The sequence below is a fragment of the Lithobates pipiens genome, unplaced genomic scaffold, assembly GCF_037356315.1.
Source record: "Lithobates pipiens isolate NorthernLeopardFrog02 unplaced genomic scaffold, aLitPip1_a1.2 Scaffold_19, whole genome shotgun sequence".
In the NCBI taxonomy this organism is placed as follows: domain Eukaryota; kingdom Metazoa; phylum Chordata; class Amphibia; order Anura; family Ranidae; genus Lithobates; species Lithobates pipiens.
Window position 1 is genome coordinate 210,715,742 of NW_027507764.1, and position 19,160 is coordinate 210,734,901.

General features: G+C 40.1%; 1 protein-coding gene across 7 annotated transcripts in view; it reads left to right on the forward strand.

Annotated features, from left to right (window-relative positions):
* SUGCT (succinyl-CoA:glutarate-CoA transferase) overlaps nt 1-19,160 on the forward strand; it is a 1,356,517-nt gene that overhangs the window by 128,713 nt on the left and 1,208,644 nt on the right. For all 7 annotated transcript variants that reach the window (XM_077491677.1, XM_077491678.1, XM_077491679.1 and 4 more), the window contains exon 7: nt 13,309-13,400. In XM_077491677.1, coding sequence (XP_077347803.1) covers nt 13,309-13,400 — 92 coding nt within the window. The remainder of the gene's footprint in view (nt 1-13,308; nt 13,401-19,160) is intronic.

Genomic DNA, 19,160 nt, shown 5'->3' on the forward strand with positions numbered 1-19,160 from the left:
CAGTTAGGGTTAGCCCCCTTTAGTTCTAAGGTACCCCCCTAACCCCCCCAATAAAGGTTTAACCCCGTGATCACCCCCCGTCGCCAGTGTCACTAAGGCTGGGTTCACATTGCAGCGGTTTATGAGAACGGATGTGATTCGCACCGCACTGCAGTGCAAATCACATCCGATCTCTGTGCGATTCGAGTTCAGCTATACAGATAGTATGGCTGAATTCGTGTCGCACCCGCCGCACCCGCCGCAAACTCGCACGGGACCCTTTTTTTGGTCCGCAGCAGAATCGGATCGCATGGGTGTTCACACCATGCGATCCAAGTTTGCAGATCGCACTGCGATATGCGAACTGATCTGGGGGTGTCATTAACATTTCACTGACACTCCCAGCAGTTCGCATAGGGCAGTGTGAACTGCCGCCGGGAGGCATGCGATGCGGGAACCCGCCGCGCATTCGTGGCGTTCCCGCATCGCTCCAGTGTGAACCCAGCCTAATAAGCGATCGTTTTTCTGATCGCTGTATTAGTGTCACAGGTGACGCTAGTTAGGCAGGTAGGTATTTAGGTTCGCCGCAGCTTTTTATAGCGCCAGGGACCCCCATATACTACCGCATAAAGCCCCCTGATTGCCCCCTAGTTAACCCTTTCACCAGTGATCACCATATAACTGTTACAGGTGACGCTGGTTGGTTAGTTATTTTTTTATAGTTTCAGGGCACCCGCCATTTATTACCTAGTCTCACTAGTGTACCCCTAAATTTAGGGGTGTCTACTTTCTAAAATGGGGTCATTTGGGGGGGGGGGTTTGTGCCATCTTGGCATTTTATGGCCTTCAAAACTGTAACGCCCTTAGAAAGCCTGAAGGCGGTGCTTGGTTTTTGGGGCCCCGTACGCGGCTAGGCTCCCAAAAAGTCCCACATATGTGGTATCCCCGTACTCAGGAGAAGCAGCAGAATTTATTTTGGGGTGTCATTTCACATATGCCCATGGCATGCGTGAGCAATATATCATTTAGTGACAACTTTGTGAAAAAAAAAAAAAGTTTGTAATTTTCCCGCAACTTGTGGCAAAATATAAAATATTCCATGGACTCAACATGCCTCTCAGCAAATAGCTTGGGGTGTCTACTTTCTAAAATGGGGTCATTTGTGGGGGTTTTGTGCCATCTTGGCATTTTATGGCCTTCAAAACTGTAATAGGTAGTGAGAAGTGAACTCAAAAAATTACGCCCTTAGAAAGCCTGAAGGCGGTGCTTGGTTTTCGGGGCCCCGTACGCGGCTAGGCTCCCAAAAAGTCCCACATATGTGGTATCCCCGTACTCAGGAGAAGCAGCAGAATTTATTTTGGGGTGTCATTTCACATATGCCCATGGCATGCATGAGCAATATATCATTTAGTGACAACTTTGTGAAAAAAAAAAAAAAAAAAAAAAGTTTGTAATTTTCCCGCAACTTGTGGCAAAATATAAAATATTCCATGGACTCAACATGCCTCTCAGCAAATAGCTTGGGGTGTCTACTTTCTAAAATGGGGTCATTTGTGGGGGTTTTGTGCCATCTTGGCATTTTATGGCCTTCAAAACTGTAATAGGTAGTGAGGCGTGAAATCAAAAATTTACGCCCTTAGAAAGCCTGAAGGCGGTGCTTGGTTTTCGGGGCCCTGTACGCGGCTAGGCTCCCAAAAAGTCCCACATATGTGGTATCCCCGTACTCAGGAGAAGCAGCAGAATTTATTTTGGGGTGTCATTTCACATACGCCCATAGCATGTGTGAGCAATATATCATTTAGTGACAACTTTGTGTAAAAAAAAAAAAAAAATTTTTTTTTTGTCATTATTCAATCGCTTGAGGCAAAAAAATAAAATATTCAATGGGCTCAACATGCCTCTTATCAATTTCCTTAGGGGGTCTACTTTCCAAAATGGGGTCATTTGGGGGGGTTTTGTACTGCCCTGTCATTTTAGCACCTCAAGAAATGAGATAGGCAGTCGTAAACTAAAAGCTGCGTAAATTCCAGAAAACGTACCTTAGTTTGTAGATGTGACAACTTTTGCGCAAACCAATAAATATACAATTATTGACTTTTTTTTTACCAAAGACATGTGGCTGAATACATTTTGGCCTAAATGTATGACTAAAATTGAGTTTATTGGATTTTTCTAATAACAAAAAGTAGAAAATATCATTTTTTTTCAAAATTTGCGGTCTTTTTACGTTTATATCGCAAAAAATAAAAATCGCAGAGGCAATCAAATACCATCAAAAGAAAGCTCTATTTGTGGGAAGAAAAGGACGCAAATTTTGTTTGGGTACAACATTGCATGACCGCGCAATTACCAGTTAAAGCAGCGCAGTGCCAAAGTGTAAAAAGACCTCTGGTCATTTACCAGCAAAATGGTCCGGTCTGAAAGTGGTTAAAGAGCCACATACAGGTACGTGATTGTGCCCAGCCGTGCCATTCTGCCGACGTATATCGGCATGAGGCGGTCCTTAAGTGGTTAAATTACCTTTTTTCCTTCAGAAATTACAGTTTGTGCAGGGACAGTTCTAAGCATGGGAAACAAGCGCTACTTTACAGGCATACTATACACACCCCCTAGGTACGAAATTTAAAGGAATATTTCACTTTTATTGTTTCGCTTTAAGCATTATTAAAATCACGGATGTTCAAACTAATTTATTGCCTGTTCGCATGTTCTGATGCAAACCGAACTGGGGGGTGTTCGGCTCATCGCTAATGAACACACATGTAGTTTTCCTACATAGTACATGATATTTATTAAAAATATTAAATATATCCCAAACTTGCATATAGACATGATTGATTGCACACATGACATTTTAGAAATGTATTAAAAATTCTTCAAGGTAATCTCATAGTAGACACATAGTAGCTTTGACAGTACATCAATGGAAAGCGCTACACACGTTTTGTGGATAAGAATAACTTCTACTCATCAGGAGCAAATGCGATATAGGTATGTCTGTAATGAAATATAAATGCCAAATAGTATATAGTAACTAAGATAACAGGAAGAGGGGGAACCAAAAATCCCAGCACTCTTACCTAAATGTAAGCTACTGTAGCTTACATATAGGTAAGAGTGCTGGGATGAGATGAGTTCTGCAACAATCATACCTGGAAGTGGGAATGGGTACCTAGTTTTGACTAAACGCAAAAAGTGCCAAATGTAGCAGTGGAGGGGAGGAGGCTGCGAACAAGCTGAGCTTCTACTTTTTGGTGGAGCTCTGCTTTAAGATGACATTAGCTGTAAAGGGTGGTAGGGTTTAATTCAGCTTTAAGTAAAATACTTAACTTTTATTTATTCTTTTGTTGGATCCTGCTGATATACCACAGCTTCTTTACAGCAACTTCATGTCTGCATGTCTCCATGTCTACACACATGCACTTAATCATGGCTTTTCTGTGGAATGGGTTTTCTGATAGTGACACCATGGACAATCTCTGCATTTTGTGTGCTGATACAGCAACTTCTAGGGGTTGATTTACTGTCAATACTTGTAGTTCTCACATTCACAGAACTCTGTGAATGAATGAGGCATCCGGGTGGGTGGAGCCCTGCGTGACCACATTTTTTTAAAAATTGCCACAGCGAGTGCGGGGAGAAGATCCCTCGCTTGCTGTCACAACAGGGGATCGGGAGGGGGGTGTGGGGGCTGCTTCAACAGTAATATGTTACAATTGAGAGATTGCGACAAAACATTACCAACAGGAAGTGCCTCAACAAGCACCTAAAGCGGTTATAAAATGTCTACACACCCCTGTTAAAATGTCAGGTTTCTGTGATGTAAAAAAATGAGACAGAAATCAATAATTTCAGAACTTTTTCCACCTTTAATGTCACCTATAAACTGTAAAACTTAGTTGAGAAACAAACTAAAATCTTTTCGGGGGGGGGGGGGGGGGGTAAAAAATACAAAATAAAATAATGTGATTGCATAAGTGTGCACACCCTCTTATAAGTGGGGATGTAACTGTGATCAGAGTTAGGCAATCACAAGCAAATAAAGTTCAGCTGTTCTAGTAGGTCGTTCCTGACATTTTCTTAGTCGCATCCTACAGAAAAAGCCATAGTCCGCAGAGAGCTTCCAAAGCTTTTAGAGGGATCTCATTGTTAAATGGTATCAGTCATTAGAAGGCTACAAACGAATTTCCAAGGCATTGGATATACCATGGAACAGAGTGAAGACAGTCATCATCAAATGGAGAAAATATGGCACAACAGTGACATTACCAAGAACTGGACGTCCCTCCAAAAGTGATGAAAAGACGAGGAGAAAACTGGTCGAAGGCCTACAGCAACATTAAAGGAGTTGCAGGAATATATGACAAATACTGTCTGTGTTGTACATGTGACATCAATCTCCCATATTCTTCACATGTCTGGGCTATGTGGTAGAGTGGCAAGACAGAAGCCTTTTCTTATGAAGAAAAACATCTAATCCTGGCTAAATTTTACAACAACACATCTGAAGTCTCCCAAAAGCATGTGGGAAAATGCGTTATGGTCTGATGAAACCAAGGTTGAACTTTTTGGCCATAATTCCAAAAGATATGTTTGGTGCAAAAACAACACTGCACATTACCAAAAGAACACCACACCCACTGTGAAGCATGGTGGTGGCAGCATCATGCTTTGAGGCTGTTTTTCTTCAGCTGGAACGGGGCCTTAGTCAAGTTAGAGAGAATTATGAACAATTCCAAATATCAGTCAATATTGGCACAAAACCTTCATGCTTCTGCTAGAAAGCTGAACATGAAGATGAACTTCATCTTTCAGCATGACAACGACTCAAAGCATACATCCAAATCAACAAAGGAATGGCATCACCAGAAGAAGATTAAAGTTTTGGAATGGCCCAGCCAGAGCTCAGACCTGAATCCGGTTGAAAATCTGTGGGGTGATCTGAAGAGGGCTGTGTACAGGAGATGCCCTCACAATATGACAGATATGGAGTGTTTTTCCAAAGCAGAGTGGGCAAATATAGCCAAGTCAAGATGTGCCATGCTAATAGATTCCTACCTAAAGAGACTGAGTGCTGTAATAAAATCAAAAGGTGCTTCAACAAAGTATTAGTTTAATGGTGTGCACACTTATGCAACCATATTATTTAATTTTTTTTTGTTTTTTATTCCCTCCACTTAAATGATTTCAGTTTGTTGCTCAACTGAGTTATACAGTTTATAGGTCACATTAAAAGCTCTGATATTATTTATCTTTGTCTCATTTTTTTTACATCAGAAACCTGAAATTTTAATAGGGGTGTGTAGACTTTTTATATCCACTGTATATGGTAGGACCACTAGGCGTTTTAATAAAAACCTACAGATTCCAAAATTTTTAGAATTACTTTTGAAGGTTCCGTTAAAGATTATACAATATTTTAGGAATTGGGTTTACATATACTTAATTTTAAGGTTGAACATATTTTTTATTGATTTTAAAAGGAAAAAAATAACATAAGTAAAAAGTGTGGGGGTGGGGGGGAGACAGAATGAAGAAAAGGAAGGGTGGGGGAAGCAGTTCTCATATACCGCCCATCATACAAAACATTATAAAACATATATCCATGAAAGCTTATAACAGTTCTTAGCAACTCAATACCCTACAATATGGTGCCCACTTAGGACACTGCATTTAACATATAAGCTGACTGCCAGATGAGGGAGGGTATGGAAGCGGGGTCTAGGCAAAGAGGGGAGAACAGGGGAGGAGGGGGGGGGGGGCGACGACTCGGCAGCATAGGTCTAAGAACATTGCCATTTCCCATACATTAAGCCTTAGAGGGGTATCATAGCTACCTTCGTTGGTGATTTCTCCTATATCTGTGCAATATGGGACCTATTCCTCAGGCCGAAATTCTGCTGAGGAGGAGGTCCGAAGACGAGTGGTGAAGTCTGGGGTACCATACCTTAACTGTTTTTTTTATCCCATGTATCTCCCGCCTTTGCTTGTAGCTCCTCTATGAGCATAGTATTGTTGAGGATGTCTATCCATCCAGTAATAGGAGGGATGGTTTCCGATTTCCAGTGTTGCGATATGACATATTGGGCGGAAGATAAAAAGAATGAGGAGGTTTTTCTTGTGAGATTTAATGAGGCCTGGTAAAATGGATAAAAGAGCCACTGTAGGAGAGGGTGCTAGATAGACATTGTATAAATCATTATTTATACCAAAAACCTGGTTCCAGAAAGGGCGAACTCAGCCGCACTCCCACCACACGTGAATGTAAGAGCCGTGACTGGATCCCTGTACCACCGGGATAACTGTTTGTAGTTTTTCTCTTGTTAGAACCCGGAGATGGACGATTTGTGTATGAGTGTGAATGAGGTATACCATTGTTCCAGGGATATCTCCATACCTAGATCCCTGGACCACTTTTGCGTGATGTTAGGGACTGAGTTGTAGGTATAGAACTGTATGTCTTTATTACATATACTTAATTTTATCCATTTGCCAACCACACTATAGCCAAATGAGTTCTGGTAGGGCATCATATGACGTCCTCGTGTGATTGTGCCTGCTGCGGCACACTGGCGACGCACTCTGTGATCACTGTGTGCTCGGGACACAATCAGCATCTCTTTACCATGTGATCAGCTGCATCTAGTCAAAGCTGATCACAGTGTAAACACAAGCTGGTTATCGGCATTCCTTTCCTCAAGCTGACAGCTTGAGGAGAGGAGAGCCGATAACCGGCTTGTGTGAAAGGGACATTATCAGTGATTATCAGAGCAGTTCCAACAGTGCCCATTAGTGCAGCCTCATCGGCGCACATCAGAGAAAAATTACCTGTTTGCTAAATTTTAAAACAATCTATGAAATTTTATTTTCCAAAATCTTTGATCTTTTTTAGTTTATTTGGCCAAAAATTAAAAAAAAAAAAAAAAACTGTGATGATTAAATACTACCAAAAGAAAGCTCTATAATAGAGGGAAAAACACATAAGAGATATGTATGCACTGCACACCCCAAAACAATATAGTAGCAAAAAGGACCGTTTCCCCAATGGAGCTTTGGACAGCAGTATCTTACGATCAAACTATTTTATATGGTGGATAACCAATAAATGCATTTATTTAAAAAGTAAGTGTCATAATATAGTTGAATTATAACATATAAAAAGCTGGCCAACTAGTACAGTACATGTTCCACAATGTAATTTATAAGCACAATTACACGAAAATGTACACATGGTTACATATCAAAGTATAGAAGGTGTGAAATCCCAGACGCATTTAGACCTTTGAACGGTCATCTTCAGGGGGATAGTTGACTCTATAAGACACATTAAAAAACTTCAGAATTTAAAACCATATCATCATAAATCCCATTACAGGACTAAAATAGCGACATATTTACCGCTAAAAAGTGGAAGAAGTTATCACATGGCCAGAACTTGTTAAAAGCTGCTGAGTGATCCAGAGGGCCCTAGAGCTGCCCCTAACCCCCCCCCCCCCTCCTGAGCGCATGGATCCAGCCCAAGGGGCATGCAAGGAGCCACATTGTTGGCGTCCTCCAGGGGATGGAAGAGTCTGCACCTGCAGCAAATGCCCAATCAATGTTCATAAGTTAAATTACAGGAAATTCAGTAGATTAACTCTTAGCAAGAGTATCAATGAGTCTATAAACATAGGGTATGTGGGCTAGCTGCAATCATACTGATCAGTATGTACTCGTCAAGGTATCCTAAAGTCTCGTAGACATGATTATTCAATAGGATGTAAATAAAGCAATTAGGTAATACATTATGTGATGAAGGAAATTATGATGTTAGTAGGAAGGTTGAAATATATAGTGTATGAGGAGTGAATTGGTGAGATATACATATATGAAAACTGCCCTAATGGGCAGTTAAGTGGTATAATGTGCTGGAGAAAAAGTCAAGTGGTTGGATTAAGTGAAGTAAAAAGGTAGTTGAGTGCTAGCTAAAGTATTAAAACAATACACGAAATATGTATGTAGTGTCAGCCAACTGATGTTGGTATCAAAGTGAAAGGAAATCAAAAGGAAACCGTCAAAGAATCAAAAAAGTGTAGAATATTGAAACCAACTATAAGGGTGTAAGAGCATGAGTCTGGTATTAAAATGTACCTTGTACCACAATGCAGCTAGTATGGTATTAAAGATTGTAGGTTGTCTAGACCTAACTGCAATTAAGCAAGAAAGGTAGAGATTCGGAACCCAGGAGGATATGTACAGTGCCATCCATTCTGGTCAGCGTGGAATCACGTGACAGCCAATCACATCAGCCACGTGCTCTTAAGCTCTGCCCCATCCCCCAGCATCATAATCCTCGCAAAGGGCTGGGAGGCGCTGGCGTTAAGAGGTTAAACTTTGAAAAATAAGGCCTCATTCCAGGGGCAAAATAAATATTCTAAAAGTGTCTACAGTAAATGCATGTTTAGATGGTTCTATGCCGTGTACACACGACTGGACTTTCCGGCAGAAAAGGTCTTCCCGACGGACTTTCGACTGAGTTACGACGGACTTTCGGACTTCTGAAAAAAAAAATGGACTTGCCCACACACAAACAGACTAAAGTCCATTCATTTTGAACATGATGACATACGACGGGACTAGAAAAGGAAGTTCAATAGCCAGTAGCCAATAGCTGCCCTTGCGTCGTATTTGGACCGTCGGACCAGCATACAGATGAATGGTTTTCCCGATAGGAATTGAGTCCGTCGGACAGATTTGAAACATGTTCTATTTCTAGGTCTGTTGAAATTTTTAAAAGTAAAACGATTGGATTATCCCACACACGATCGGAATATCTGACGGAATGATTCCATCAGACCTATTCTGCCTGAAAGTCCGGTCGTTAGTATGCGGCATTATGATAACATTTATGTTGCTTTGATTAGTTAAGTTACAAGATAGGGGCTAAAGAGTTGGAGACTTTTGGTTTGAAGGGCTTTTATGGTTGAGTACTTCATTTTGGGAGTCAGGGTTTTAGTATTAAGATCCTTAGTGTTGGCAGCTTTTAGTGGTTGTCCTTTTTTTCCTTATATGTTAGCGAGCTTAAAATGTTGGTGACATTTTTGGGATATGTTAAGGGTGGGTGGCTTTAGGTTATGGATCATAAAGGGTCAGGGGCTTTAGTTTATAGGGAATTAAGATCAAGGTTTTAAATTAAGGGGGGTTTAGGGCATTGGGCTTTAGTATAGTAGATTTTAAGCTATACGTTTTGTTAAAGTTAAGGGCTTTTTTTAGAGGGCTTTTCTGGTTGGTAATTTTCATATTTTTGTTTTAAAGTCCGAAATTTTAGTTTAGGGGTCTCTAGATTAGGAGGTACTGGATCCTAGTATGCTTAGCTTACTAGCACATTAGGTGAAGAGCACACTGTCCGTGCATCAGACTTCAGCTTTAAAGGAGAATGCCAATAATTTTTTGTTTATTTTATTTAACTTTGCAGGGGACCAAATGCATAAATTACTTGGTTCTGTTCTGCTTGATTACCCTGTTTTCCCCAAACACACCTCTTAATGCTGGCTGTAGCTCCATCCCCTTTTAAGCCTAAATTATGCCTGATCCTCTGGGGAAGGTACAGCCAGTCCAGAACCCACCCTGTACATAGTTTCATAGTTAGGTTGAAAAAAGACACCAGTCCAACCTGAGTGAGTGTCTACAATTGTCCCTATCCCTATACATTGCACACTCACATCGGTCCCTACCCTCAAGGAGCCCACAATCCAAGGTCCCCATGCATATACTATGGCCAATTTTGGACAGAGGCCAATTAACCTACCTGCATGTCTTTGGATTGTGGGAGGAAACCGGAGTACCCGGAGCTAACCCACGCAGGCACAGGGAGAACATGCAAACTCCAGGCAGGTAGTGTTATGGTTGGGATTTGAACCAGTGACCCTTCTTACTGCTAGGTGAGAGTGCTAACCACTACACCACTGTGCACCCCTTCCTCTCTAAGCTGAGTGATCTGTCACTATTAAGAATTAGCGTTGCTTGTTCAGTCTCAATAGTAAAAAAGCTTTGGTTGTGTGCAACATATTTCCCGATGCTCTTTATATGTACAATAAGGTTACCATCTGGCTTTGTTTCATGGGGCAGTGCCCATTGTGAGGGGGCCTGTCCCCTGGAAATGTGATTTAATACCCGGAAACTGCCACGGTAAACACCGCAGCGCATGACTCCAACTAATCTCATTGCACAAACGTAAGCTCAAAAATGTCACTGATTAAGTACCCCGCAACTCTTGACTTGCACAGACTTGCACAGTGTGATGAAATGGAGCTGTGCACTGTGCAGCTTATGATGATGATTTGGTCTGGGGAGCCCATGCAATGCGCACTTTACACTCTACCCACCTCCCTGAAATGGTGCTTGGCCCTGGGGATGACAGACACAAGCCACAATCTGTAAAATAACTGCAGGATCTTTGAACCCCCTAATCCTGATCTCTGAACTCTTGGCAATACTCACTCCTGTCCTCTGAACTCTGTGCGGTACTTAACCACTTAAGGACCGCCTCCTGCACATATACGTCGGCAGAATGGCATGGCTGGGCACAAGCATGTACCAGTAGATTGCTTTTTAAGTGCCCAGCCGTGGGTCGGAAATGCGCCGCCGCCGCGCTCCCGACCCGGTCCTGAGCTCCGTGGCCGCAGGACCAGCGGACCCGATCGCCGCTGGTGTCTCGCGATCGGGTCACAGAGCCGGAGAATGAGGAGAGGTCTGTGTAAACAAACCTCTCCCCGTGCTTCCTAGTGTGGCTGTTGCCAATCGTCTGTTCCCTTTTATAGGGAAGGACGATCAGTGAAGTCACATGCCAGGCCACGCCCCCTACAATAAAAAAAAACACATAACGTCATACATAACACCTACACTGCCCCCTAGTGGTTAACTCCTTCACTGCCAGTGTCATTTACACAGGAATCAGTGCATTTAAATAGCACTGATTGCTGTATAAATGACAATGATGTCAGATGTGTCCGCCATAATGTTGCAGTCACAATAAAAATAGCTGATCGCCGCCATTACTAGTAAAAAAAAATAATAAAAATGCTATAAAACTATCCCCTATTTTGTAAACACTATAACTTTTGCGCAAACCAATCAATAATCGCTAATTGCGATTTTTTTTTTTGTTGCCAAAAATATGTAGAAAAATACATATCGGCCTAAACTGAGGAAAAAAATTTTTTTTTATATATTTTTGGGGGATATTTATTATAGCAAAAAGTAAAAAATATTGCTTTTTTTTTCAAAATTGTCGCTCTAGAGATGATCGCACAGATGATCAAATACCACCAAGAGAAAGCTCTTTTGTGGGGAAAAAAAAGAACGCCAGTTATGTTTGGGAGCCACGTCACACAACCACGCAATTGGTAGTTAAAGCGATGCAGTGCCGAATCGCAAAAAGGGGCTTGGTCCTTTTGGCTGCAAATTGGTCTGGGGCTTAAGTGGTTAAAGTGGTTGTAAACCTCAGACATGAAATATGAACACAGCATATGCCTCTGTAGTGTATATTTCTTTCAAATAAGAGCACTAAGTGTAATTTCTGTCTGCTACTTCGTTCCTCTATTGGCATGAATTGCTTCTGACAAGTTTTCCTGACACCAAGAGCAAAAAGGTGACAGGGGAGGGATTTCCATCTGATTGACGGCCTTCGGCCCTCTTCCTGGATGCTGTTTGAAGGGGGGGGTGTCCCTTCCTTCTAATCAGTGCTCAGAGATCTCACTGAGCTTTGCAGTGTGTAATTTCTGACTGCTCATCAACCAGTCTACAATGAACTCTATAAATTCTGGACTTTATGTAGAGTCTTAAATTACTGCAAGTTGTCTCAGCTGAAGACAAGCAAATTGTGGAATAGAATTCAAGTAAAACTGTACTTCTCAATGCAATTTTCAAACAAGAGAAATATGCATTTCTTCCACTAACGGGCACTGCAGGGGAAAAGCTTCAGTTTAATTTGCTTGTGGGCTCCATCTTGTACCTCCTACAGTTGGGTGATCGTTGGCATACTTTAGCTCATAGTTTCTCTCCTCTCAGGTCCTAATTAAAAGGTAAGAGGGTAGATTTATATGACAAATTTGTTTATCTTTATAACCTTTAAATTATTCCTATTATGTTCTCTGCCGTCTCAGAATAATGTGATAAACAGGGATATCCAAACTATGGCCCTCCAGCTGTTGCAGAACTACACGTCCCATGAGGCTGGGTAAAACTGACATTCACAAACATGACTAGGCATGATGGGAATTGTAGTTCCTGAACAACTGGAGAGCCAAAGTTTAAAGCCATGAGAAAAGATAGTCCTCAATTCCTTGCTTGCACTTTAAAATCTTTAACATTTATTGATTCTCCATAAAAGACACAGACAGAAGATGTAAACGTGTTTCAGCCTTGCGCGCCTTGTTCCCTACAAGGCTGAAGCGCGTTTACATCTGCTGTCTGTGTCTTTTATGGAGAATCAATAAATTATGAAGATTTTAAAGTGTAAACAAGGAGTTGCGGACTATCTTTTCTCATGATTTTTACTGCAGCTGTGTGACTGCCTTTCTGCACCCAGGTAGCTCTAAACAATCTTCTGATCAAATTGGGTAGTAGCACCCTACTTGTGCTTTAATTTATAGTTTGGAGACCCCTGTAGATAGACTATAAAGTCTGGTGAGTAAATATTTTTTTTTCTCTTTCTCCTCTCAGTAAAATGATGAGACTAACATCTAGAATTTGGAAACCTTTCCACAGTAATTTCTTCTGCGGTTTGCGTATATTGTGAGAAGAAATATTATTTTCCAAACACATCATAATGAAAGCGCAAGTAGCTTTTTCCTCCTAGAGTTCTCAAAAAACAAACAAAACAAAAAAAACAAAAGCAGGCAGACTCAATGGACTACTTTTTTTTTTCCCGCCAACAGTTTTCTAGGTTTCTGCGTTTTCTAAAAAAACCTTTTTTTTCCTCATGACTTCAAATTTTCGGGAACTTTTACATCTCCAGCATGTTACACCCTCCATCTTGTGCCCAGACTGGCATGCTTAGGTGTACCAAAAAAAAAGTGTGCTAATTTTACAACGTTCAGATACAGGTTGATTTACTAAAACTAGAGAGTGTAAAATCTGGTGCAGCTTTGCATGGCAGCCAATCATCTTCTAACTTCAGCTTGTTAAGCTTTGATGAAAAATACAGGAAGCCAGTTTCTATGCTGAACCACATTTTGTACTCTCCAGTTTTAGTAAATCAACCCCAATTTTTCCACCTGTTGAGCTTTTGCATTCTAATAGTAGCAGTTATTACAACGTTTTGATGAATTGTCACCCTTGAACTTTCAGGTTATGGACAATCTGGCCCACTGTTTCAAAGAGCTGGGTATGATGCTGTAGCTTGTGGAATGTCTGGATTAATGCATATCACAGGACCAGAGGTATGAATTCTTTATTTTTGGCAAGGCGTGTTTTCTTTTAAATGTAAACTGGATAATGTTTAAAACAATGGCCTTGAACATTATATATAAAGAGTAAGTGGACTTATACTTTTTGCCCCCTTGCTTTGACCTAAACTAACCCACCCTCCCTGTCCACAGATGTGTACTTGCTTTGATCCAACGTCCACAACCTTGGGTGATTCCTTACATCCAGTGCTGCAAGTCTCACTCCCCTTGCTGCTGCCCCGTATTACAGAACCATATAATTTTATTCTCTCTGTTTCAAGTTGAGAGACAAAAGAAGATGGCAAGAAATGCAGTCCCATAGGATATAATGTGCAGGTGTGGGCAGGGTGTAAACGATCACCAAAAACCGTGGCTGTTGGATCAAAATAAGTGGGTGGGGTGGTTTAGGTCAAAAAGAATAAGTGTACTTTGCTTGAAAGTGCACTTATGCTTTAAGTCATGTACCAGATTTTCTCCAATATGGGCACAGATTAAATTAAAATGTGTAGTCATTTGTCAAGTGCTTTGGGATTATAGAATGGAATTCTGTGACATTTTTAAAATATGTTTGAAGTTCTTTTTCTTTGCACAAAGATGAGCAAAACAGTTTCTTTTTTTAGGACAGAATTATTATAGAAACTGGAATGCATTCATAGTAATAAACTTCAGACATAGTGTTTGGATTGCAAAATATCTTGTATAAGTCTTCTTTTTTTAATCTTTTTTTTTTTTTCTCTCTCATGAATCTGGACGTAGTTATGTGTGAAAATCTCAGTGGTGACTATTGCTTACTTTTATTTGAATGTGCCAATGTTTGCAAGTGTGCAAACAGTGTCCACTAAATCTTGAAGCAAAGTTAGATTCTGATAGTGATAATTCAAAATAGCTGCTGAATGTTGAAAAACAAGTAAATGCCATTTTTTTTAAAATATATTTTACCTATATTAATTGGTGTACATTTAAAAAAATTATTTTCCAGTGCAATATAACTAAATGTAAAAAGTATTATCTGTATGCACAGAAACAATGGGATGTACATGATTTTTCTAGTGCAGGTTAAAAAAATAAAGTCAAATGATTGTTTTTGTCCTTTTAAATGATTTTGTCCTACAGGGATTATTGCAATTCAAATGCCTATACTCTCATTAAAATGTTTGGTTCTGGATTGTGGAAGGAGTAGAACCCCTGGGGGTTTTTTTTCTGTCCCTAGTATGAAAATTCACTTTCATTATTTGCCTTGGTCATTGTTTTCTCTAATACATAAAATTCACCAGAACAGAAATAGAAGGATAGCAACTGTCTACAAAGGTATTTTCCCTCACTTTGGAGTGATATTCTGTTCCTGGTCTGGGTCTTAACCACTTCAATTCCCAGGACAGTACAAATATTGTAACAGTGTTACCATAGTATTTTTTTTACATTTTTTTATTTTTTACATACTATGCTTGCTTATAGCAGTGAATTCCACTGCTATAAGCAAATATTTTTTCACTGAATGACAGTATGCATACACTGTGTATTGTTGTGATTGGCCACAGCTAATCACATGGTACAAATAGGCTGTTGGCCCTGTATGTACTATGTGATCACTGTGACCAATCACAGCTAGAAACACAATTATGTATAATTAATGGCATGAAAGGAAGCAATTCATTGGGGGTTATTTACGAAAGGCAAATCCACTTTGCACTGCAAGTGCACATGAAAGTGCACTTGGAAGTGTAGTTGCTCTAAATCGAAGGGGTAGATCTGAAATGAGTGGAAGCTGTGCAAAGTGGATTTTCCTTTAGTAAATAACCCCCATTGTTTACAACTGTCATGTGATCTGCTGTGATTGGTCACAGAGGTCACATGGTACTGGCAGCGGGCCAGTACACTGATCAGTCATCCGCTGTGTCTGCTGTACACAGCAGGTGACAGATCGTGCTGGAGTTCAGCCTGTTTTTGTGAGGACATCATATGATGTCCTCCCAGTTCCTGCCCGACCATCATTTTACAATGGCATGGGCGGGAAGTAGTTAACCATTTCCCTAACATATCAGATTTTGGCTCTGCACGTAACTTTTTTCCAATAATTTTTTTTAAAGCTTTTTCCATTGCATTATTTTTGTTTGTGCATTTCCTTCCTGTTTTAAGTGGATGTTTTTAGAACATCTGTTTTTTCCTGCGAGCTCATGCACATTCCACTGTCATTGGGCAGTGCAAAGCACAGGCAAAAGGTACACAGCCAGTCCGACTGGCTCTGTATTTTATGAATGCTGTGATCAATCGAGGAGCTCATAAGTGTAATCATTCTCATATTCCAAAATTTGCCAATCACAGTCATAGGTTCTGTTCACAGCCAGTGTCATAACCATTGTTTTAAAGGCTGCTAATTACAGCCTGTGTCACAGCCAGTGTTTCAGAAGTTGTAAGTCACGTCCGTTGTTGCTGATCACAGCCAGTGTTCCCAAGGATGCTAATCACAGCAAGTGTAGCTGTTCACAGCCAGTGCCAGTGTTTCCAGCATTGCTAAATACAACCAGTGCCTGCATTTCCAACATTGCAAAACACAGCCATTGCCAGCATTTCCAGGGTTGCAGATCACAGCCGGTGCCAGCATTTTCATCATTGCTGATCATAGTCAGTGTTCTGTCGCGTACAGACAATCGGACATTCCCAGCATGTGTGGACTTTTGTGCATCGGAATTGTGTACACACGCTCAGAATTTCCGACAAGTCTTCTTGTCGGAAAATTTGAGAACCAGCTCTCAAACAGTTGTCAGAAATTCCAACAGCAAATGTCCGATGGAGCATACATACGGTCGGAATTTCCAACAACAAGCTCAAATCCAACATTTGTTGTCGGAAATTTCGATTGTCTGTATGCGGCATTAGGGTTTTAAATGTTGTTGGTTACAGCCAATGGCACCATCAGGCCCTCTGAAAATATGATAAATAGTCAGGAAATCAAGTGTTTTATTTGTGGCCCTTGAAAGTCTAAACTGCTTCTTGGATTCCGAACCACTGTATGTGGCTACTCATTAAAAATAACTCTCACACATTACAGTATAGTGTGCCCATATGAAGGAGGAATAGCAGAGTGGGGATGAAATTGTAACTATTCCCATTGTAAATAACTTGTTAAAATGACAACTCTGAAAAATAAGTCAGATTTCATTTAATTCAGTTTCCAAAAAATTGTAGCAAAAAATGGGATCTTCAAAATACTCATGCCTTTTTCTAAAAACCTTGGGGTGTGTATTTCCCAAAAAGAGGTCACTTTAGGGGTGTTTCCTGGCATTGTAGGGACTCGAAAGGAGCAATAGGCAGTCAGACCATCACGGTACATGTCAATCATTGCAATCTTCTGAAAACTTTGCAAAGCACTACCGTTTTTACCATCCCAGCTCTTCATTAGGTTCTTAATAAATAACAATGAACTTCTTGAGTCTCAGTGCAATCTATATAAAGCCCATGAATCTTAAGGCTTTGTTCAGGTTTTGTGCATGTGCTAGATTGTCTTCCAATTGCTGTTTTGTTTGGCAGTCACCTTATCCAATCTTGATATAATTTTTTGGGGACATAGTACTTTCATTTGATACCATATTTTAAATTTTAATATGTTTTAACTTGTCTACAGTACATTCAAACAATACCAGATTTGCTATTTTTTTTCCAAGTTATAGCAAAAAAAAAAATATGGTTTCAAAACAATGGTGCATACATGTAATTTTATTTACATTTTTTTTTCTCACACTATTACATGACAACAAAGGCCCTATCTTTGAAAATATATTAAAAGACCCCCAAACTTGGACCACTTTGAACAGAAAGTGTTAGATTGTGAATGTTTTTGAAATTTGTAATAATAGTTTTATAAGAAGGCTACTTGAAACTAAAGCAAAACATGAAAAAACTAACAAAAATACATTCAAAATTGTTGTTTTTCTCTGTTTCTTATGTATATAATTAGGCAATGGTGAAATATAATACTTTATACTACTACCCCTAGTCAGTGTTTTGATAGTTCATTGCATTTCATATGGCTCAGAAGTGGTAGTACCCCATTGTGGCAATGTTTCAGGACCGCATATTAAATCTTTTAGGTTTTAAGTAGTATACATTTTTTTTTCTGAATGAAATGAAATTGGTAGCAAATTTGGATACATATATTTGTATTTTCATAGCATTTATTTGGAATAAATAATAATAAAAATACATTACTTGTACTTTTTTCCCGAACGTAATGATTATGTCATTTGTGCACCCTCATAAATTTTGCAAAATGTATAATCATCAAAGTCTGCTTGTTAAATTGATATGACACTAACGTGACTTTTATGTAACTTAGCATAGTAAAGTGAACATACAGCGTATTTGCCAGCTTTTTGTTGCCCTGTTCCAACTTTTTTGAGACGTGTTACTGCCATCCGCTTTAAAAGGATCTTATTTGTTTCTTAACTGCTTGTGGACCACCCCATGTAGATACATGGGGAAGGGGCGGCCGCTCTATTCTGAATCGCGTACATATACGTGATATAGAATTTCCTGTTGGGGGCACATACAAGTCAGTCCATCAGGTCCAGGCCGGTGATTTTTGCCGTGGACCTGCTGATTGTACCGAGTCGCAGAAAAGCCTGTGTCCATGTTTTGTAAATGCAGATACAGGAACTGCACTGTTTTTCTCTCTTGGTTCCAGAGAAAGAAGAGCCCAGATCCTGTGTAAGCAAAACAGCATACACCTAGTTAGGCACATTTAACCCCTTTAACCCTCCAGTTAACCCTTTCACTGTCCTGTCATCAGTACAGCGTACAGATTTTTTTGATCACTATATTAGTGTCACTGGTGATATCAGAATCGATCAATATCTGTGATCAGATCAGAATTATACTAGTGTCGCCAATAGTATAATGCCATCAAAGATGTAGTGCTAACAGGATCAGCCCCATTTGCTGCCAGCACTTGCTTTTCCTTTCCCCCTCCTCTTCCCAACTAGAGCAGTGTTAGTATAAATTCTGATCACTGCCACATCTGATACATTGTACGCAAAACTCTGTTTTTCTTCCATTCGTGGATGGATGACAATGCATTCCTATGGGCAAACTGATGACCATCCGTTAGCCTCCGCTTCTGTTTATATCCGTTTTTTAACGTACAAGGCTACGTCCAGATCCGTCAAAACGGATATTAACTGACCTTAATGGACAATATCCGTCAACGTCTGATCAGTTAAGATCCGTTTTGAAGAAATAATTATTATTTTTTTTTTTTTTTTTTTTTATCTGTGAACTCAACCTATGACCCAGGCAGTAGTTGGACAATAGGAAGTACATCCCCAGTACATTTCCAAGGAGATACATGGTAAAAGATGTCTCCCATGAGGAGCTTATAAACCTATAAACCTGATGCATGAAAGGCCAGGCTTGTGGGACTCAACCTTTGGGGACCACAGTGACAGAACACAGCAACTATGGGGTGAAATCTCTAAGCTTGTGATACCAAATTGGTCCCCCATGACTCCAAAACAGCGTGATCAACATGGTAAGTGTTGCCCAACTGCAGATTTCTCTCTTGTCAGTGTTTTTATGTAATCATTAGATCATGGGTTGGTTGAACATTTTTAAATGGCATCAGGGTAATTTTTTAGCATTTTAGCAAACTTTATTTCAGTATTCTATGCCTTTATTATAAAAATATTGCAAACACACTAACATTTTTTTAAATGAAATGTTCAGCAGAGAGGGCATGGTTGATGCAAAGATTCCCATGCA